The following is a 22500-nucleotide window of genomic DNA, read 5'->3' as shown; positions in this document are numbered from 1 at the left end:
CTGTCTTGTGTGTGCCTGTTCCCGTGGAGGTGGACAGGCATTCCTGCGGTTGTGGGCTTCCCCTCCATTGCCCAAGTGGCCTGACAGCAGCAGAGGGCTGACAAGCGCTTGCCCCCTCCTAAGTTCGACGGCGGGATGCACACGGGAATCCGGACTAATTTTTGGCTGGGGCTGGGTTGCTGGGCAGGTGGGGCCCCTCAGGCAAGTGGCCCAGCGTGCCCATTTAGTAAGATGGCCCTGGACACATATATCTGCAGTGTTCTCTTATCTCTCTTCAAAGCACTAAGTCCCCTGGCATTCTCCAGCTCCGTTCTTCTGTTATCAGCATGATACCTTCTGACAAGTTCTCTGTCAACTAAGATAAAACCAGGCTGAATTTTGTGTCAGGGTGGGTGCTATAAATAGATTAGCAGAGAGCTGGTCTATTCACAGCACATTCCTTCCATCGTCTGCCTATGTGGAGGGGTGGGGGTGACTGCTTTTCCCCAATCAACTCTCACACAGTGTATGCCAAGACTACACTCCCACTGCTGAACAGGAAGAGAAAACTTCTAACATGATGTTCACTTTCTAAAGAGTTTAGAAAGCTGAAGACAGCAGATATACATTAAAATCTTACATAGAGAGATTTTTTTTCATCTCTGTGTATCATTTGAGGCTGTTATCTTCACTGGGTATATGTGAGGGTTTACAGCCACTTTAAAACTTATGTAAAGGCAAAATGAAAAAAAAAAAAAAAAAGATAATCTCTGCAGTAATTGCACATTTCCCATGTACTTTGTATTTATTTTTTCCTTTAGAGCCTAACTCAGTGTTTAATGTGCCTTTAAATAGTTTACTTGGACTAAGCTGGCCCAATCTATTTACTTCATTAACAGCTGCAATTGCTAGGCACACTGTATAAACTGCATGTAGACTCAGCTACATACAATATACAGCGCTGTGTTCTGGCAGTACAATGGGAACTTACTGTCCCACTCCTGGAACAAAATAGAGTCAGGCTGAGCACTGCACAGCCATCCATGGGAAGCTTTGTGTTCTATTAATGAATGCAAAGTGTCCTTTACATGGCTGAGGTGGAGAGATGGATGGTTGGCATCATGATCTCTGCCTTAAAGTGATTGTAAAGTCTTGTTTTTTTTAAATATCAAACATGTTATACTTACCTGCTCTGCCTGCCTGGATCCTCCTCTTACTGGGTCCCTCTTAGGCTCTCCTGGCCCCTCCCTCCTGTTGAGTGCCCCCACAGCAAGCAGCATGCTATGGGGGCACCTGAGCCGAGTCACAGCTTCCTGTGTCCATTCACACACTGAGCTGTGACCCAGCCCCGCTCCCTCTCTCTCCTGAATGGTTGATGTATTCTGATTGACAGCAGCGGGAGCCAATCGTGCCACACTGCTGTCTCAGCCAATGAGGAGGGGAGTCCCTTGCAACTTAGACATTCCTGCAACATCGCTGGATAAAGATGGGCTCAGGTAAGTATTAGGAGACTGAAAGGGGCTGCTACACACAGAAGGTTTTTCTATCTTAATGCATAGAAAGCATTAAGATAGAAAACCCTTCTGCCTTTACAATCCCTTTAAGCCCCGTACACACAGGCTGGGTGTTGAGCAGCATCGGCCGGTTCAATAGAAACCAGCAATCATTTGGCCTCTGTGTATGGCATACCTATTTTGGGATCCAGATTTCATCACTTGGTCCTTTTTCCAGTCTTTAAACCAAAGTTAGATTGAGTTTGGCAAGAATGGCAGTGGGTTCCTGTAAACGACACGGTAACCTGCCTTGGACCATCCTTAAAGAGCTTGAGTGTTCTATGAATGAGCACATCCCGACATCCCTTTAAATGTGGGCGCTTCTCCCAGCTGGCCACTGGGTGGTGCAGACTTTAGCGGTACAATCTGTTAATCATTGCTTGATTAAACTCAGCAAGTAATCAATAGATTGCATAGCTAAAATTGCACCACCTAGTGGACACCAAGGAGGAGCATGCACATTTAAATTGATGTCAGGAATGTGATATATATAATGCTCTTAAAAGTCTTTAAGTCATGCCCACACATGATGAAGAGCAAAAATGATTAATGGCAAAGAAAGCTAAAAGCTGTGAGAGATGGGCAATTAACAGTATGGATCAGGTGGAGTGAGGATTAATGATGACTGAAGTCATTCAGGAAGCTGCTGCAGCTTCTGAGTGCTAAAGTCTGGAGATACAAGTTGGCAGGTAATTGAGACGAATCAGCTGTAACACAGGAAAGGACTTGCTACAAGTTAGGGGGAAAGAGGTAAAGCTGGCATTGAGCTTTAATATAACCAATAACAAACGGTTTATGAACTATGGAACTTATTTCTAGTAAGACTGTAAAGGACTCATAGAAACTCAGTAGATGTGTCTGGTTCTAAAAGGATTCTTTATAAATGGCAGTCCACCACCAAAGGACTACATACCCATTACAGTAACCAGTTACCCATACAGTAACCTGCTATATCTAGAGCCACACCAAAAATACACCTTTTGTAATGATAAAAGTAGAAACACATCTTGCCCTATTGACGAAATCCATGCTGCCAATTTGTAGTAGAGGTTTTTACAGTTATACTCTCCACTGCAGCCCTGTGAGCCACCTAAGCAGTCTCCAACGTCTGGGCCTCCCACGGCTGCCCCATCCCTCCTTAATAGCCATCACCATGTTTCTGTTGCAAGTACAAAAATCTCAGAGATCAGCAGTAAAATTTGCCACGTGGTACACAATGCCAACAGACTATCTAAGGGCTGCTTACAACCAGGGGCAGACTGGCAACTTTTGGCCCAAGGGGCAAGTATAAACCAGTGGCCCATGGTGCAGCAACTCTACCCCCCTCCCACTTTCCCTCAACCCCCTCCCACTCTTCCAATCCTCCTCCTGACCCCCATTCCAAGCTGAAGCCCTGCTCCATATACTCTCTACTTACCGGCTGAATCTGGGTTCCTGACCTGGGCAGAAGCGATGCAGCCTTTTTACGGGGCATCAGAGCAGCCCAGGGGGCAATTTGTCCCCCTGCCACCTGGCCCAGTCCTCCCCTGCTTACAACATAAGCACTGTGATGTTGGAGGGGATCGAGGCAGTTGTGGAGGACCCAGATGTTTGAGGCTTTTATATTCCAGTAAAATATTAGGGCCCATTCACACTTTGTGCACCTAAAACTGTTTTAGCTCATTGGCTAGTGTCCGTTGCGTTATTACAATGTTTATCTATTTTTTCCTATAACTATATTGAAATGTCTAAGTGACATTTCATTCATTCTTATGCACCCCAAAATAGGATGGCGACTTCAGGTGAGCTCCTGTGCAGGGCAGAAAAATGCAATTTTTTTTTTACGCAATGCACTGTAACCTACCTAAAGGCAGCATTGTAATGTGAAAAGGGCACATAGAAAATAGTTGTTTTATGTGTGCACCCCCCCATGTGCTCTTGCTCAGCGTTGATCAAGGGAAGAAAAATGAAGGTCATTGCATTCAGTGTAAACAGGCCCGGCCTTCTAATAGCAGCACTGATTTATCTGCTTAGACAGCTCAGACTGCTGCAGCAAGGAGCGGGACTGTAACTGCATCAAGTAGAGTTCACCGGCATTACTTTACTCAACACGGCAGGATTATTTAAAGCTGAACCCCAAGAATTAGTTGTCTTGCATACTTATATTGGTCCAGCTTGGCACAATGTAAATATGAATATCTTCTACCTTATGGGCCGCTGGGGAAGCTAACAATCACTGTAGTAGCAATCTTCCGGCTCCTGCTCAGGTTCTGTGTTAGCGACTTCCCTGTCTGCAGACAGAACACATGCAGCTGCTTGTTCGGCATTGTGACCATTCATAGAATGCCTTGTATTTTTTTTTTTCAATGAATTCAAGACATTCTCTGATTGAAGGAGGAGCTCATGATGTCATCCAACCCACCTCTCCACCTCAGGATGTGAGATGGTGATGGGGTGAAGTCACCTTTGAAAACTTTACCAGCTCATAGGGAAACACATCCTGCATGGGTTCTGATTTCCAAAATGACCCCCACAACTCTACACTTCCTGTTGTCACATTGTAGGCATTGCTTCTTAGCTCATGTGGCTGCTCTGTAGCATGTCAATACCCTGACTTTCTTGGAAATGGCATAAATTCCTATAATGAGGCTTAGAAAATTGGTAACAACTGCAATCTATTGGACTGCAGCTCTCTCTACCATGGCTACTGCTGTTCTTGTTAGTACATTTGATAGATTCCCCTCTATTCAACATTGCCCTCTTTAAATCTTCTCCGCATCTTCTCTGAGGCTATGGCAAGCAATTCCATTCCTAGCACTTTACCATATCAGTCACTAAGGATTAATTGTGGGACCTTTGAGAGGCTTGCTAAGCAACATGGCCCACAGCGTGCTTGTAGGGGGGATGCAATGCAGGTAAGAGGAAAAAGCCGCTCAGGTGAGGCAAAGTGCTCCGGTGCAGGTCGGATCCATCATCCAAATGATTAAGCAATCTGTAGAATCGTGAAACACGTTTACCTGTCCCGTGTCTATGTAAAGCACTGTATGTATTCTATTATAAGGGGGATTAAACACTTCTTTCTTCAACTTCTCCTGAGTGCGGTCACATTTTCTTTGAATTGTAGGCGGGATGCAATGTGGTGCAGGGGCAATAACACACACAGCCCGGGGGCAATAACACACACAGCCCGGGGGCAATAACACACATAGCCCGGGGGCAATAACACACACAGCCCGGGGGCAATAACACACACAGCCCGGTTGCCATGTAAAGAAATTTTATTGAAGCAAAGCAAGACAGTTCACAACAAAACTGGTGGGAAGACAGCCTAACTGGGAACACTCACGGATTCCAAAAGCGTGTAAAGAAGCAGGTTTCAGCCGAACAGACAGCACCTGTTAGAAGGGGCAGAATGCAAACTGGCTGTCTTATGCCGAAGCTGGAAGCAGTTCAGAGAAGTTGAAAACCCTATGCTTTCCTTCTTCATCTGGAACCTTTCCCTGCCACTAGTACTGTCCCGGCCAGTTAGTGTACTTGTCTCTACATTACCCAGTTGCAATTGCACCCAAATCCTGGGGAGCAGGGGCATAAAAAAAAAAAACTCTGCTGACCCAAATGGCCGCCACAAGTCATCTGGATCCAGCACAGCCAACTGGAGCACTGTCTCCAGAAAACTATAGAGAAATCAAGTTTCCCTTGGCTTCCTCTCTAGGCTGTGATGCTGCTCTAGTCCAGCGCCACCTATGTGTAGGAAGCAAACTGCACCTGCCTACATGCTCAGCAACAGTACAGCCAACACCTTCGTAGAGCTTTTGTATTTTCTATGTAATTCTAGAAAAAGGGACAGTATTGCAAAACAAAGTGCTTTGTGCATACATGAAAAATCCCTTTAAATCTGTGTTCACCATACGCCTTCCTCTGAATCAACTGTGGGTATTGGGGTTATAGGATTATATAGGGTAACAGTTTTCTATTCATTTTTTATATTTATTTCTTCTTTTTTTTTTTGGTTGAACTAGATGAAATGGTGTCTTTTTTTAACCTAACTATGCAATTATGTAACATTGTGAGATGATCCCAGCATGTCCCATTGCTATAGAAACGATCTATGTCCTCCTTAGTCTCATAGACCAGGAGCCTGCCCTCTCTCCACAATGCAATTCAAGAAAGTGGGCTGAACTCTGATGGCATCATGGAGAATCCAATTGGTTTTACTGAGCAAGCAAGTTGCTTCCACCATACAATCACAAGCCTTCCACCTCTAGCTCTCTGGGGTGTGACTATAGATAGAGGCATGCTATTTGCTTGCTCAAAAAACAAAAAAACAATTGGATTCTACAAGATATCATCAAAGAGCAGCCAGTTTTATTCAATTGATTTGTAACATTGTTACTCCATACCATGCCGGTTGTAATATAGATCTGTGAGGTCACTGTTTTCTCAAGACCAGCCCTGATAAAAGGAAGTGGTGTTGGTCTAAAAACACATTGGGGTTTATTTACTAAACCTGGAGAGTGCAAAATCTGGTGCAGTTCTGCATAGAAACCAATCAGCCTCCAGAATTTTTTTTGTCAAAGCTTAAATGAACAAGCTGAAGTTAGAAGCTGATTGGCTACCATGCGGGGCTGTACCTGATTGTGCACTCTTCAGTTTTAGGTAATCTCTCCCATTGGCTGTTTTTGCACGACTTATTTACCAAAAATTATAATTATCTCGGACAAGATTCAAAAATTATCTTGGCTGGATCCTTTATCTGTTTTTAGACCTGGCTCTCCTTTCTGTATTTCTATGGTTTTTAATATGCTATAACTAAGCTATGATACAAAAAAAAAAAAAAAAAATATATATATATATATATATATATATATATATATATATATATATAATATTTACTATTATTAGGCCTATAGAACTTACATTACACTAGAAACATGCTTCTATATCTATTTTAAGACATACAATGCTTTGACCTTATTAACCTCAATTGGTGCTTCTTGCTTGCCAATGCACTATAGGACCATCATTATAATTTTTTTTGCATCTGCCTTACTTTAATATTTTAGGCTTAATCTTAATTTCAGAACCAACTGAGAAAATAAAACTACCAAAGGGAATCTCTGTTCACATACAGAGGGTGAACTTCCCTTCCGACTGTCTTTTGTCAGTGATGTTCAAACCAGAGACAGGACAACAAAGGAACCTACAGAGAACAAAGAACATCAAATAAAACTAGGGCTGCCAAATTATGTTTTTGCTTTGCACAGCTTCTTTCTTGTCAGTAATTATAGGACACTGTATTCTGCCATATTTAGCCTATCAGGCAGTCAAAGAAGGTGAAAATGTACATTTCATTTTTACTATAATTTCTTCTTTTCTTCCCAGGTCAAATGGCTGGTGACCACACCAGACTGGAATTCCACAACATTGAAACTGGGATCATCACTGAGCGCCGTTACCTGACCGTTGTCCCTTCCAATTTCATTGGCCATTTGCAGAGCCTAACCTTCAACAGCATGCCCTACATTGACCTCTGCAAGAATGGAGATATTGATTATTGTGAACTAAATGCCCGTTTCGGGTTCAGAAACATAATTGCCGACCCGGTTACTTTTAAGACAAAAGCCAGCTACGTTGCCTTGGTCACTTTGCAGGCATATACCTCTATGCACCTCTTCTTTCAGTTCAAGACTACGTCTCCAGATGGCCTCATTCTCTATAACAGCGGTGATGGCAATGACTTTATTGTTGTTGAACTGGTTAAAGGGTAAGTACAGAGGTGCTACATCATGGTCATTGGTATTTAAGTGTTGCATTGTTGATGAGACATTGCGTGGCTGGTTTATTAAATGTTTGACGCAGTCTAGAACCACCTACAGCCCCATTGAGCCAAATGGTTAAACCCTATTTTCCTACCTATTTTCTCCTAAAACTGGAGAGTGCAGTTTTTTGGGCAGACCTGATCAGAAGCTTCATGCAGCTCTATGGGAAGGTGGATGCAAATGGCCTTAATTCTGAGCCCATCCAGGTCCAAAAAAAATAAAAAATAAAAATAAAAAAAGGAGTGTGCCCTTTTCAGTTTTTCTGGACCAAAACACAATGAGTTGGAGGTAGCCTGGTATAAATGGACACAAATGTCAGGGTCAGGGTTCAGGCTTGTAGACTAGTTTCTTCTAGTTTATATAGCAGTAGAGAATCTCTCACCGAGCAGCAGTACACACCTGGGCTGCGCGGTCTAAGCACCAAATAGTATTTACCAGAGCTGGGCTTTGCTGCGTGTTAGTACCAGGTCACAGTCCTCAGGTATGCCCAACCAGGAGGTGAGCAAGATGGGGTCCAGTAGCAGATATAATGGGTAGAGATTAAGCAGAAGTGTAGTCAGTATAGAAGTCAAAGGTCAGTAAAGAGGGATACAGATTAGGATCAAGTGGAAGCATAGTCGAGGAACAAGCCAAAGGTCGATAACGTATGGTAGTGGAGCTAAGGCCAGTTACATGTACGCAAAAAGGCAAGATATTTGCTCAAGAGATCACAATAATCTGGCAAACAGACAGTGCAGAGACATGGCTTAAACCAAAAGGCAACATAATTTTAAGCAGGGCTTTTTTTCAGCTGGAAATTGGTGGAATTCAGTTCCACTACCTCTGGCTCAGGCCCTCAGCTCCCTGCTCACCACTATCACTTGTAAAGACAGAAGTCCAGCTTCTGGGTTTACAAGTGACAGCTTGTCTCCCAATGGCTCCCACAGAGCCGATCTCCTGAGCGGCTCCTACTGAGTGCAGGATGGGGAGACAAGGGGGGTGCAGGTGCCGTGCCAATGACACCCCCCCCCACTGGATGATCTCCCCGGCATTGGAGCTGGCTGAGTGCTTCAGCTTAAAACATTAACAAATGTAAGACATGTGGAAGATGCTGTAGCTTTTAAGGATGGGGGGGGAGAACATGGGGGAGTAAGGGGAGGAGGGTTGCATGCAGAGGTCCGAGCTAAAAAGGGGTGAAAATGAGATGTGGATGGGGGATGCAGAGGTAAGCAACTCTGGAACAAGGCTGAACTCTGCACTCTATATGCCACGCACCCATGAACACTGCACTATGTATGTAGAGCACCCCTGGTATTTTATGCCCCTTTAAGACCCTCCTACTGTTAGTGAAATTTGACCATACTCACTATTTGATGTGGTTTGTAGTGTGTGTGTGTGTGTGTGTGTGTCGGGGGGGGGGGGTTGGGAGAGGTCGTGTTTGAGTTCCTGCACCTATTTTCGGAGAAAAAAAGCCCTAATCCTAAGAGATCAGAAAAAAAGCTCTCCAGCATCTCAGTTGGCACAGCGAAAAGAGCTGCAACCAGACACCACAGAGGGTGTAGGTTCACATTCGGACCCTGAGAATAAGTTTGTTTTAATCCAGCTGCCCATAGAGCCATCATGTGGCCACCATTGTCCACTGTAAAAATGCAGACACAACTAAATGGGCATGAATGTCAACAAAATTGACATTGATCCCGTTCAGCTTCAGTTCAGCAGAAGATCTGTTCATGGATCCCCTGTTGAATGGAGCAGAAAAGGTCCTTATTGTAAAATAAAAAAATATTTTGGAAATCCAGCTGAAGGATGAGATGCTGGTATTACCATGCGTTGGGAAGCAAACGGGGAGCATCAAAAAGTGAGGTGTCCGAATTTTCCTTTAGATCTGTACCTATGCTGCTGACTGCTGATTTTAAACCCATAGCAAATGTTGGCAATCTTACATTTACAGCTGTTCTTAGCTTACTTTCTATTTCCCCATTTTTAACAAAAAAGAACCCTTGAAAAAAACGTTAAGGTCTCAAGGAACCCCTGCTAATAAATCATTTTTGGTAAAAATAATAACAATATGAATGGCATATTAAATATAATATGTAATATATAATATGTAATTTCATTACAGTTACTATATATCTTTTACAGCATACAGCTACTATATATGTTTTTTAAATATAGCAGTTCTTTAAGACCTAGTTATATATATCTATATCTATATATGTATATATATATATATATATATATATATATATATATATATATATATATATATATATATAATATAGAAATACATATGTTGTGTATGGTCCATTTCTGCAGTCAATAAGCGCTTTCGAGTTCTCTCGAGTTTTACCTTTGTATGTCCACTAGATGTCCTCGGTGTACTATTATTTTTCTACTGCTATAATAGATTGCTGCAAGTGCAGTAGACTAGAAGTACCGATTTTTATTGTCTCTGCCAATAACATGAATATAATGAAATAATTTGAGCTTATTTAAAATAGCAGAACGTGGTTGCATCAACAATTAGATTTAATCTTTCCCTGATCTAAAGTTTAATTGTCTTCTATTGATAACTTCACTTTACACACCCCCATTGCCCATTGCTTTATCGAATATGTCTGCATTAATATATCTTATTTATTTTAGTCTGGTTTATCCTTTTCCTCATAAACCTGTTTTATCGAGTTGCATTAAGCATGATTACTATAAACTAAGTTATTTAATTGCTCTACAGAGAAAATAATAGGAAAATGATATCTACGGTATAAAATAAAGAGCTTTTTTCTCTTTTAGGTATCTACATTATGTGTTTGACTTAGGCAATGGTGCAAATCTCATTAAGGGGAGCTCTAACAAGCCGCTAAATGACCATCAGTGGCATAATGTAATGATTTCACGAGACACCAGCAACCTCCATACTGTAAAAATTGACACAAAAATCACCACACAGAGCACAGCCGGAGCAAGAAACCTTGACCTTAAAAGTAAGTTCAGTTATAGTATAAACTATATAAAATATATAGTATACATTTTGTTATGCATATAGATGTATAGCGTGTTTTATTTTATTTTATTTTGTTTCAGTAAGAGCTTATATAATTATGGGTCTATTTATAAAACATTAATTGGATGAATATCACACATATTCATGCAGGCTGCATGATTTTTGGCTGTGAACTCCCATGATGGCCAGTTCTATCTAGCAGACAAAATAGAGTATATTTTCACCTTGATTTCAGAAAACGATACCGCATCTTGACCACTAGATGGAGCTGGCAATTATAGAAAATGAATCAATTACAAAAATGAAGGCCAACATTTGTGTAGCCTGTCCACTAGGGGGCAGCCGGTTTTAAACCATGACAATTCGGTATACAGGTATGGGGTGTATTTATAGAAAAACTGCATGCCATTTTAGCCAGGTGAAAATGCATGTACATTTATCTTGTGCAAACGGAGGAAAAAATAAATATTATTAGGTCATTTTCTGTGCTGGATGTATTTCATGGGTTTTAAACGAAAAATACCACATTTGGCCACTAGATGGAGCTAAGTACCATTCAAAATTATACTTATCACAATTTAGTGGCAAAATACAATATTTTATTTTTTAAATCAATAATAAAACATTCAATCATTAGAAGAAATAGCCTATTAGCAAAGGATGCTAAGCAGCAGGTAACTAGAGCCTCCTAAAGTAAATCGTTGCTGGGATGCAGGTCAATTAATCTACCTGATGTGCCTCATTGCTAGGATGCAGGTGGCTTGAGTCCACCTAGTATTCTTTGTTGTTAGAGTGCAGGCATCTCAAGCTGCCTAGTTTTCCTTGTTGCTAGGATGCAGGTGACTTGAGCCACCTAATGTCCTTAGTTTCTAGGATGCAGGCAGCTCAAGCTGACTAACATCCTTTGCATCTAGGATACAGGCAAACCAAGAAGCTTAGTGACCTGTGTTGCTAGGAATCAGATTCCTCTAGTAGCCTATTGTCCTTTGTTTGCTAAGAGGCAGGAGACTCAAGCCCATTAATGTCCTTCGTTGCTAGTATGCAGGTGGCTTGAGATGCCTAATGTCCTTCACTGCTAGGATGCAGCCAGTTTGAGTCTACTAGCGCTCCTTTATTGCTAGAATGCAGATGACTCAGGCTACCTAGCGGCCTTCCTTTCTAGGATGCAGGCATCCTAAGTAGCCTCTCATCCTCCATTACTAGGATGCTGATGGCTCAAGCCACCCTTTGGCCTTAGTTGCTTGGATGCAAGTGGCTCAATCTGCTTAATGTCCTTTGTAACTAGGATGCAGGTTAGTATCGGTGGTGGCCGAAGTTAACCGGGGCGCTCTGGGCGTAACTGGAGGACCGGAGTAGGCCAAACCAGAGAAAGCCAGATGGTTCCAATGCCTTCCTGATTTGAATGGGTCCGCCCCTGTCAGTTTGAAGGGAGTGAGAAAGCCGGGCGACCACGGTTAGTACTGCTCCTGGATGTAATTGGTGGGAGTGCGGATGGTGAGGGGAAGGGCCCTTCCTCCTGGGTGAATTTGGCTAGAAGGGGGCCATTTTCTATACCCTCGAGGTTGGACTCTCCCCGAGCTGTTTGCATTCCTGGCCTCCTGACAGGAAGGGCTACACTGGGTCTGGCCAGGGGCCGAGACCGAAAAAGCCCGTGGTGTACGTGCCCCTGGGGTGGCAGCCCAGGGGTGCCTCAATCTCACTGGTGAGGGGCAGCTCACCTGAGTTTTTGTGGCACCTTGGTCACTGCACCATCACACTTTTTCAAGCACCTGCCTCTTGGGGTGGGCCTTTTGGCCAACACCAGAGGAATTTTTTATTCCTGGCCGGGGGGCCTGCCGAGGTCTTGCACTTAGGCACTACCCAGCACTTCTCCACTTCCCTTTTCCCCACTCTGTTTTTTCTTTGTTTGTGTGTTCACGTATGTCCCTTTTTGGTTGTTTTGTCACTTGCACGACTTGGATGGAGTAGGTCCTCGGGCCTGCCCTGTAAGTCTTGGGAGGGGGTGGATATGGCCTTTTGGCTTAGTTCGCCCCCCCCCATGGGGTCTCCCTTCGGGGGAGCCCTACCTAGTACTCGGGGTGGGCTGTTTCGGCAGTCCCCCTGAAGAATGGGGTCTGCCCGGCTTCGTCTGGGTGGACCTAAGTGAGTACCTCAGTCCCTGTCAGGAGCTTCGCGCCCCGGGGGATCAGGGTCAGGGCCCTTCCTCTTCGGAGGAGGGCCATGTGTGTACGCCTTGTGCACTTTTTGTGTGTTCACGTTTGCGTGTGTGCACTTTTTTATGCACCGGGTGTTAAGTCTTTTGAGTGTGTTTCACACACCACGGGCTTTAGAAAAAAAAAAAAAAAAAAGCAGGTGGCTCAAGCTGCCCAATGTCCTTCATTACTAGGATGCAAGTGGCTCAAGTTGCCCAAATGTCCTTCATTGCTAGGATGCAAGTGGCTCAAGCTGCCTAATGTCCTTCACTGCTAGGATGCAGGAGGCTTGAGTCTCCTAATGCCCTTCATTGCTAGGATGTAGGTGACTCTAGCCGCCTAGCGTTCTTCCCCTCTAGAATGCAGGCTGCTTAAGCCAGCTAGCATCCTTTATTGCTAGGATGCACATTGCTCAAGCTGCCTAGCGTCCTTAGTTGCTAGGATGCACATGGCTCAAGCTGCCTATCGTCCTTAGTTGCTAGGATGCAAGTGGCTCAAGCTGCCTATCGTCCTTAGTTTCTAGGATGCACATGGCTCAAGCTGCCTATCATCCTTAATTGCTAGGATGCACATGGCTCAAGCTGCCTATCATCCTTAGTTGCTAGGATGCAAGTGGCTCAAGCTGCTTAATGTCCTTCATAGCTAGGATGCAGGAGGCTTGATTCTCCTAGTGCCTTTCATTGCTAGAATGTAGGTGACTCAAGCTGCCTAGCATTCTTCCCTTCTAGGATGCAGGCAGTCTAAGCCAGCTAGTGACCTTCATTGCTAGAATGTACATTGCTCAAGCTGCCTATCATTCTTAGTTGCTAGGATGCAGATGGTTTGAGCTGCCTAATGTCCTTCGTTACAAGGATACAGGTGGCTCAAGCTGCCTAGCTTCCTTGGCTGCTAAGATGCAGGAGACTTAAGCCACCTAGCTTCCTTGGTTGCTAGGATGCAGACGGCTCAAGCCACCTAGCTTCCTTGGTTGCTAGGATGCAGGTGGCTCAAGCTACATAACTTCCTTGGTTGCTAGGATGCAGACGGCTCAAGTCACCTAGCTTCCTTGGTTGCTAGAATGTAGGCAGTTAAAGCCACCTAGCTTCCTTGGTTGCTATGATGCAGGTGTCATAAGTCTCCTAGTGTCCTTTATTGCTGGATGCAGGTGGCTCAAGCACAGGTGGCTCTGCACATTTGCGCTGTACACCTGTAAACCTGGCAGACAGACAACATTTTATGAAGGATCTTGCTTTCTTCTAGCATCAATATCTTGCAAACTTGCATACGTCCGGGTGCAGGAGGCCAGACAACCAGTGATGTATTTGCCAATTCCCCTTCAAATCAGTTGAGTGCTAAAACCAGACACACATTCTTCCTGACTCAGCTGACTGTGGATGCCGCATATCTCTGATGAAAGTTTCATATCTGTAGAGAAGAATATAATCAGTATTGGCTTGCTCATATTTTCCTATATTTCATGGCTGTGCACGGCCACTATAAGACAGGTCTTCTTTTGTTAACTAGAGGCTGCAAAAAAATGCCTTAGGGAAAAATAATTTTGCCCCCAGGAGAGTTGGTGACAAGACAGGCAATTAGGATGCTAATCATGGCTTACCTCAGGTCTCCAGACACTTTACTGAGAAGTCACCTGTTCTAAAATAACATGTATTTCTTTTCACTCTCCTTGCTAATTAGGACATACTGTAAGAACCGAGAGGCTGTAAGCTGTTTTGTGGTTTGGCTTGGCAGTATCGGGGAAGTATGTTAGGTTCTGTTGAGCTCATTTATGGTGGCAGGGCTGAAAGCAATGAGATTGTGAGAAGGGCAATAACGCATGGCAGCCCCTCAGATCCAAACAACGGAAGATTGTGTCTGGTCCCCCTATGTAATCAATATCAATATTCCCATCGCACACATTCCTGGAGTAGACTAGGGGATAGCAGGTGCTGCAACAACAGCCAGCTGGAGACTGGTAACTTTGCAGATCAACATACTGTATATAATTACTAGCTTATCGTGGTTCTTCAAGTATGATCCAAAGGTTTAATTCAAAGCAGTCACACAACAGAAGAGTGGTTGTAATGCGGAGCTGCGTAGGAGCCCTTCGTCAAGCATGTGATCATCACATGCTTAACGAAGGGGCCCTGCACACCCCCAAAATATTGCACCTGTTGAAAATCTTGGGACATCATTCTTTGTGCTAGTACGCATTTGTGTCCCTTGCATTTATAAAGATTGTCCAATGTAGGGGTGCTGTCTGCTCCAATATGTGGAGCCTCAGCCTAACTTCCGTCGAAGCCATGACCCCCTCCCCCCCCGGTAAAGCAGGCATTTTTGTACTCAAGTATGCATGAGGCCTTACACTTATGATTGGAGGGCAGTAAAACCACATTTACCGCCACTCAGCTGTCCCTCCTTTAGATAGGAAGGCAGTGGCTGTGGTGCACACGTGCTGCGGCCATGATGCTTTGCTTCATGGCTGCAGCAGGAATTAGACCCCCCCGTCGCACTCGGCAGGCACCACTGCCCAAGGAACGCACCTCTTTCAAGTGAATGGGGCCGTGCTGCAACCAAACAAAACCAGAGAAAACTTCCAGCTCAACTTACCAGCCAGCCTGCAACCAACCAAATTATCCTGTCTAACATTATGCATTAAAGACAGGGGTTTAGTCTGCATTTGCAAATACATGTTTAAGCTGCGGAGCCACTTCACAGCACCCCAGCATTATCTGCAGTCCTAACTCTAAATTTTGAGAGCCCCCGCAGTGAAAGCACATGCATTATTATGGATAAGCAGAGGCAGTGGCTGCTGGTGCATGGAAATTTGGGGGGGTGGCAAATCCACCACCCAGCGGGATGGACGGCAAGCAAATAAACCACCCCCCCCCCCAGCGTCACAGACGGACGGATGTCCGGCAGGAGAATACATGGTGCACCCCCGCCCTCTCAGCGGGTGGACAGACGGATGGACAGCCAGCATTCTTACCTCCTCCGGCCGTTCGTCACCTCCCTCTTCCTGGCCAATGGGCATCAAAATCGCTTCTCTTTTCAGCCAATCAGGAAAGGAGTCTCACGACCCGCTTCCTGATTGGCTGGGAGGAAAATCAGAGTGATAATAGCGAATATTAAACATGTGACTGTACGTTTCCATTATGTTTATATGGAGACTACAGATCGACAGCATCCAATCGTATTCCTCTGGCTTTTTTTTTAAAAAAAAAAAAATCATAAAAAAATAATAAAGACTGAAATTTAAAATGTTGTTTGTTCCAATTTTCTATTTTATTTTTTTTCCACCATTTTTTTGTTAACATTTTTTTTCCAAAAGGTGTTTGTTCCAATTTTTAATTTGATTTTTTTTTTTTTACCAATTGTTTTGTTCTGATTTTCTTTCAAAAGTTGTTTGTTAAAATTTTCAAATATATATATATATATATATATATATATATATATATATATATATATATATATATATATACTCTATTTTCTGGCGTATAAGACTACTTTTGAACCTCAAAAAAATCCCCCAAAAATGGGGGGTCGTCTTATACGCAGAGTATAATATCTCCAAGGTAACCTAAGTATAAGTATTACCGGTAGATGAAAATTAGGGGGGTCGTCTAATACGCCCAGTCGTCTTATACGCCGGAAAATACGGTATTTGAAAATTGTATACATATATATATATATATATATATATATATATATATATATATATATATATATATATATATATATATATATATATATATATATATATATATATTCCTAGTATTCTTGTGATTTTTTAGCTGCCTAGTGGGTGTTTGGGCAGTTTTTTGCTTATTGTTGACACAGGATACAAATCAGCTCTCCCTCATTCTTTGCACAGTATTTATTATATTCGGAGAGCAGCTTTTCCTGTGTAAGTAGATGGCCAAATATCACAGAAGGGAGCTGGAAGGAAAGGCAATGTGTTTAGCACAAGCTGCAAGAAACCTTCTACAAGCCAATACATTTAAGTCATCAGAAGATTGAATACCCTTCTAAAATGGTTTGAGCTGGCAGCTTTGTCAGGTCACCTTGTCCTACAGATGTCATAGCGGGGATGCCAACTATTCCCGAAATGGCACGCTCATTTCCAACATTTGTATGTGTCAGTTTTCTGTCTGATAAGTGGAATGCACCAGCTGTTTAGCCGTAATAGACAGGTTACAAGCAGAGTATAGGTGGTCCTATTTCAAGTGTATTCATGGCTTGGCTCATTTCCTTATCAGCTCCACAGGAATCAGCCAACTACTTTGTAGCAGATTCTTTCTAAAACTGTATTTTCAAGTGTAATTGCAGTATAATATTTGACCAGCAGAGGGCAGACTGGCCAACAAAATAACAACTGACATCTATTGTTTGCGTTCATTAAAACAATCGGTTTTATTTTGGTTGACGATCGATGTGTTTACATGGAAATTATACTAGTTTGCCATTTTTAAAAATAAAAATGGAACTTTTCAAATAAAGTTATTTAGGAAATTTTGGGAAAAAATATTCTGCAGTGTTTTGTAGTTTTAATTACTAATAAAAAATAATATGAGGCTGAGTTTAAAGGCTGAAAGGTTTTGTATGGGCTGAAAAGTGAAATTCAATGTCTGATTGGTGGTTTAGGGCAGAAGTCTCCAAACTACGGACTGTGGGCCACATCTAGGCTGCAGATGGGGTCAGTGGTGTCTCCTTACTGGGCACTGAGTGGGGATTCGGTCAGCAGAGGCTGTCTATGGCCTCCGATACAACCACCCGACCCACACCTGGACCCTTCTAGGGGGGACGCTGATAGGGACCCTGTTTTAAGGAGGGCTATGATGAGGACTCTAAGGATAAACTCTGATGATGACCCCGATGTAAGGAGGGCTTTGATGGGGACTCTAAGGGGGGACCCTGATGTAATGGGGCTATAATAGGGGCTCTAAGGAGGGACCCTAATGGGGACCCTGATATAAGGAGGGCCATGATGGGGAATCTAAAGGGGGACTCTGATAGGGACCCTGATGTAAGGAGGGCTATGATGGGGACTCTAGGGGGGAACTCTGATGATGACCCTCATGTAAGGAGGGCTATGATGGGGAATATAAAGGGGGACTCTGATGTAAGTAGGGCTATAATGGGTACTCTAGCGGGGGACCCTGATGGGGATCCCGATGTAATGGCGCTATGATGGGGGCTCTAAGAGGGGACCCTGATGTAATGGGGCTATGATGGGGGGCTCTAAGAGGGACCCTGATGTAATGGGGACTCTAAGGGGGAACTCTGATGATGACCCTGATGTAATAGGGCTATGGTGGAGACTCTTAAGGGGGTCCCTGATGTAATGCGGCTATGATGGGGACTTCAAAGGGGAAACTCTGATGATGACCCTGATGTAAGGAGGGCTGTGATGGGGACTCTAAGGGGGGGCTGATGTAATGGGGCTATAATGGGGGCTCTAAGGAGGGACCCTTATGGGGACCCTGATATAAGGAGGGCTATGGTGGGGAATCTAAAGCGGGACTCTGATAGGGACTCTGATGTAAGGAGGGCTATGATGGGAACTCTAGGGGGAACTCTAATGATGACCCTGATGTAAAGAGGGCTATGATAGGGACTCTAATGGGGACCTTGATATAATGGTGCTATGATGGGGGCTCTAAGGGGGACTTGTGATTGGGGCCATGATGTAAGGAGGGCTATGATGGGAGCTGTAAGGGGGTATTGTAATGGGCACCCTGACGTAAAGGGAGGACTCTGATGGTGACCCTGATGTGGATGGGCTATGATGGGGACTCTAATGTAAAGGGGAACTCTGATGGGGACCCTGACTTGGGGGGGGCATAATATAGGGAAAAACTGTCATGTAAGAGGGTCTCTTATAGGATCTTTGACGTAAAAGCAATCTAATGGGGACCCTGATGTGAGGGGGCCTCTAATATAAGGGGGAACTCTGATGGGGACCATTACCTTGGGGGGCCCTTATGTAGGGAAGGACTGTGATGTAAGAGGGACTCTGATAGGAACATTGACGTAAAAGGAATCGAATGGGGACCCTGATATGAGGGGGCCTCTAATGTAAGGGGGGCTCTGATGTACTTCTGATGTAAGGGTAACTCTGGTGGAGATGTAAAAGGGAATGTAATGAATCCTTAATGTAGGGGGACTCTGATGAGGATTTGTAACATGTACAATGTGACCCCCATACTAAAATTTGGAGACCCCTGCTTTAGGAAAACCTTTTTCTCCATCTGTACCGGGATTATTTAGCAGGGACCCCCAAAGAGAAATTATGACGTTTTCACACACAGTTTTAGTAAGCCCCTTTCACGCCAATATGACTTGTCATGCATTTTGATAGTTCCAAATCACCTGACAAGCCGCATGCTTTTGTCGGCAATGGAACCATTCCTATTGCTGCGACTCGCAGCAATTACGAAAAAGGTTCCTGCGCAATTTTTTGACGATTAAATTGCAACTTGCACAGACCTCAATTAAATGAAGCAACAAGCCGCAATGAAATCTACACTGCAAATCGCACTGATGTGAAGCTTTGCACTGAAGTAGCGCGATTTCAAAGCTGCACTGGTGTGAGCAAAGGCTTCATCAGCCCCACTGTCCCCGGTGTGCAGAGGGGAAACTGTTTAGCACAAGACCTTATAGATTGTAGCTATCCAGTAGGTAATAATGACTACTACAATGATTTACAGCATCCCCAGCTGCCCTCCGGATTTATATGGATAGTTACTATACATCGAGCCAAGCTGGCCAAATATACATTTTCAAAAAATATAATTCCTGGAGTTTGGCTTTAATCATTGCTTTTTCCTTACAAGAGCTATGGGACCGTTTGAATGGTTCCAGAAATAGTTTTCCTATTTCCTACAGCGCTCTTCTACATTCCGTCAAGCGCGTCCGCTGTGCATTGTGCCAAATCATACGCTACTTACACCATAATATGGGTAATATATACAAATACATTTTAAAGAAATAAATCTCACGCTGCGTGTTTTCATAAAACGTTATAACATTTTATATGGAATGTAAAGGAAAGTGACATCTTTTACGGAATGAAAAATGCAGCATTTTGCTGCCGATAAGAAAAAAGAAAAAAAAAAATATATATATATATAAATAAAATAAAATAAAACAGTTTCTTTCCATTAGAGGGCACTCTGGCTGTTTCAATGAGACGGGCGCAGACGTTTTCTAAAAATACCATTACCAAGCAACAAACATGTCAACTTCAAGTGATTTTTATGTGAGGCTTAGTAATTTGGAGTCAGAGTCATTAAAGGTTTTGAAGGTCCTATGAAAACATATGGGCAGATTTCGGACAAGTGAGTTGTTTGTCCAGGATTACGGCAGACGCGGCACACAAGGTGCTGGGAAGACGCCGTTACGTTGGGTAATGCATTATGCAGCAGTAGTGGCATCGAGAGCATAGAGAGAATGAGAGAGAGAGAGGAGAAAGAGAGAGGAGAAAGAGGGGGGTGTGAAACGTAGAGAGAGTGAGGAGAAAGAGGGGGGGTGAAGCATAGAGAGAGAGGAGAAAGAGGGGGTGCATGAAACGTAGAGAGATAGGAGAAAGAGGGGGGTGTGAAACGTAGAGAGAGAGGAGAAAGGGGGGGGGTGTGAAACGTAGAGAGAGAGGAGAAAGAGAGAGGAGAAAGAGGGGGGTGTGAAACGTAGAGAGAGAGAGGAGAAAGAGGGGGGGGTTGTGAAACGTAGAGAGAGAGAGGAGAAAGAGGGGGGGTGAAACGTAGAGAGAGAGGAGAAAGAGGGGGGTGTGAAACGTAGAGAGAGAGGAGAAAGGGGGGGGGGTGTGAAACGTAGAGAGAGAGGAGAAAGAGGGGGGTGTGAAACGTAGAGAGAGAGAGGAGAAAGAGGGGGGGGTTGTGAAACGTAGAGAGAGAGAGGAGAAAGAGGGGGGGTGAAACGTAGAGAGAGAGGAGAAAGAGGGGGGGGTGAAACGTAGAGAGAGAGGAGAAAGAGGGGGGTGTGAAACGTAGAGAGAGAGAGGAGAAAGAGGGGGGGTGTGAAACGTAGAGAGAGAGGAGAAAGAGGGGGTGTGGAAACGTAGAGAGAGAGGAGAAAGAGGGGGGGTGTGAAACGTAGAGAGAGAGGAGAAAGAGGGGGTGTGAAACGTAGAGAGAGAGGAAAAAGAGGGGGGGTGAAACGTAGAGAGAGAGGAGAAAGAGGGGGGGTGTGAAACGTAGAGAGAGAGGAGAAAGGGGGGGTGTGAAATGTAGATAGAGAGGAGAAAGAGGGGGGTGTGTGAAACATAGAGAGAGAGGAGAAAGAGGGGGTGTGAAATGTAGAGAGAGAGGAGAAAGGGGGGGTTTGAAACGTAGAGAGAGAGGAGAAAGGGGGGGTGTGTGAAACGTAGAGAGAGAGGAGAAAGGGGGGGGGGTTTGAAACGTAGAGAGAGAGGAGAAAGGGGGGGGTGTGTGAAACGTAGAGAGAGAGGAGAAAGGGGGGGTGTGTGAAACGTAGAGAGAGAGGAGAAAGAGGGGGGGGTGGAACGTAGAGAGAGAGGAGAAAGGGGGGTGAAATGTAGAGAGAGAGGAGAAATAGGGGGGTGTGAAACGTAGAGAGAGAGGAGAAAAAGGGGGGGGGGGTGAAACGTAGAGAGAGAGGAGAAAGAGGGGGGGTGAGACGTAGAGAGAGAGGAGAGAAAGAGGGGGGTGTGAAACGTAGAGAGAGAGGAGAAAGGAGGGGGGGTGTGAAACGTAGAGAGAGAGGAGAAAGAGGGGGGGTGTGAAACGTAGAGAGAGAGGAGAAAGGGGGGTGAAACGTAGAGAGAGAGGAGAAAGGGGGGTGAAACGTAGAGAGAGGAGAAAGGGGGGGGGGTGAAACGTAGAGAGAGGAGAAAGGGGGGGGGGGGGTGAAACGTAGAGAGAGAGAGGGGATGGAGGGAAAGAGGACGGAGAAATGAGGATAGATAGAGAAAATTAAAGAAAGAATAAAGGGAGGGGGAAGGCAGGGACAGGGACGGCATGCTCATACGCTGGACAGAGAGAAGGAAATACCAAGCCAGGAAAAGAGAAGGAAAGATGAGCGCACAGTCAAGATTCCTGGGCATAATGCAGAGGGATCTGTAGTGAGATCCATTATAAAGCACTACATTGATAATGCAATGATAATGGCAATCACTGCCAAGGTTTGTAGCTATTTAAAGCTGAACAATAATTCACTTATCGCTGCATAAAATGTGCCCTCTGTCATATCGGGAGCATTCTTCGTACAATTGGTAGCATGTTTTAGCGATTGGAGGTTATGAACTCCTACTACAAATGCATTTAGCATCTACCTCTATCTTTTCTATCATTGTATCTTCTCCGGTGTGCCCCCCCCCCCCCCCCCCCAGCACCACCACTCCCGAAATACTGAAATACCATCAGATAGTCATTCTCCTTACTTACTACATAAGAATGTAAAGTCTTCTTTTCTATTTTTATCATTGTATCTTGTATCTCTGGTGTGCCTCATACCTCTCCCCAAATATTGTAATACAGTTAGCTTTTCATTTACTTTCCCTACTACACATACATTTAGCATTGTTTTGGGGTATAATCAGGGCTTTCAGTGGGAATGTGGTGGTGGTACCCAGTTCTGGCACCTCCAGGACTGGATGTACAGTACGTAATGGCAAGGGGTGCAGAGATGGGCTGGAGGGTCTATTGATCCTGATATTGGGACATCTTTTGTCACTGTGGGGGTGTTGTGTTTCTGGGGGGAAGAGAGGGGGGGGGGGTGATTGCAGCTGGTGAGGGATCTATTGTTGCTGGAGAATATCTACTGTTTCTGGGGGTATTGTTGGAGGGGGCCCTATTATTGTGGGTGGGGTATCTATTGTTGCTTAATGCAGGGCAGCTTTTTTACTGCCTTTCTTGTTTTTTACAAACTTTATAAAAAATTATGTAACACCACAAAGAGATACTTGGTTCTGTATTCTGTAAAAGGAGCATTACTAAGAAGTGGATAGGGTGGAGGCAAGGGACAGTGCTTGGAGGTGG

The 22500-nt window shown here is 44.2% G+C and overlaps 1 protein-coding gene across 29 annotated transcripts in view; it reads left to right on the top strand.

Annotated features, from left to right (window-relative positions):
• Nucleotides 1-22500, top strand: part of NRXN1 (neurexin 1) — a 2145734-nt gene that overhangs the window by 1206119 nt on the left and 917115 nt on the right. For all 29 annotated transcript variants that reach the window (XM_082249472.1, XM_082249474.1, XM_082249501.1 and 26 more), the window contains 2 exons: nt 6894-7275; nt 10103-10293. In XM_082249472.1, the coding sequence (XP_082105598.1) occupies nt 6894-7275; nt 10103-10293 (573 nt within the window). The remainder of the gene's footprint in view (nt 1-6893; nt 7276-10102; nt 10294-22500) is intronic.

This window comes from Pelophylax lessonae (assembly GCF_965119305.1).
Source record: "Pelophylax lessonae genome assembly, chromosome: 3".
Taxonomy (NCBI): domain Eukaryota; kingdom Metazoa; phylum Chordata; class Amphibia; order Anura; family Ranidae; genus Pelophylax; species Pelophylax lessonae.
The sequence above is the reverse complement of the archived record's forward strand: the minus strand, read 5'-3'. Positions and strand labels throughout refer to the sequence as shown.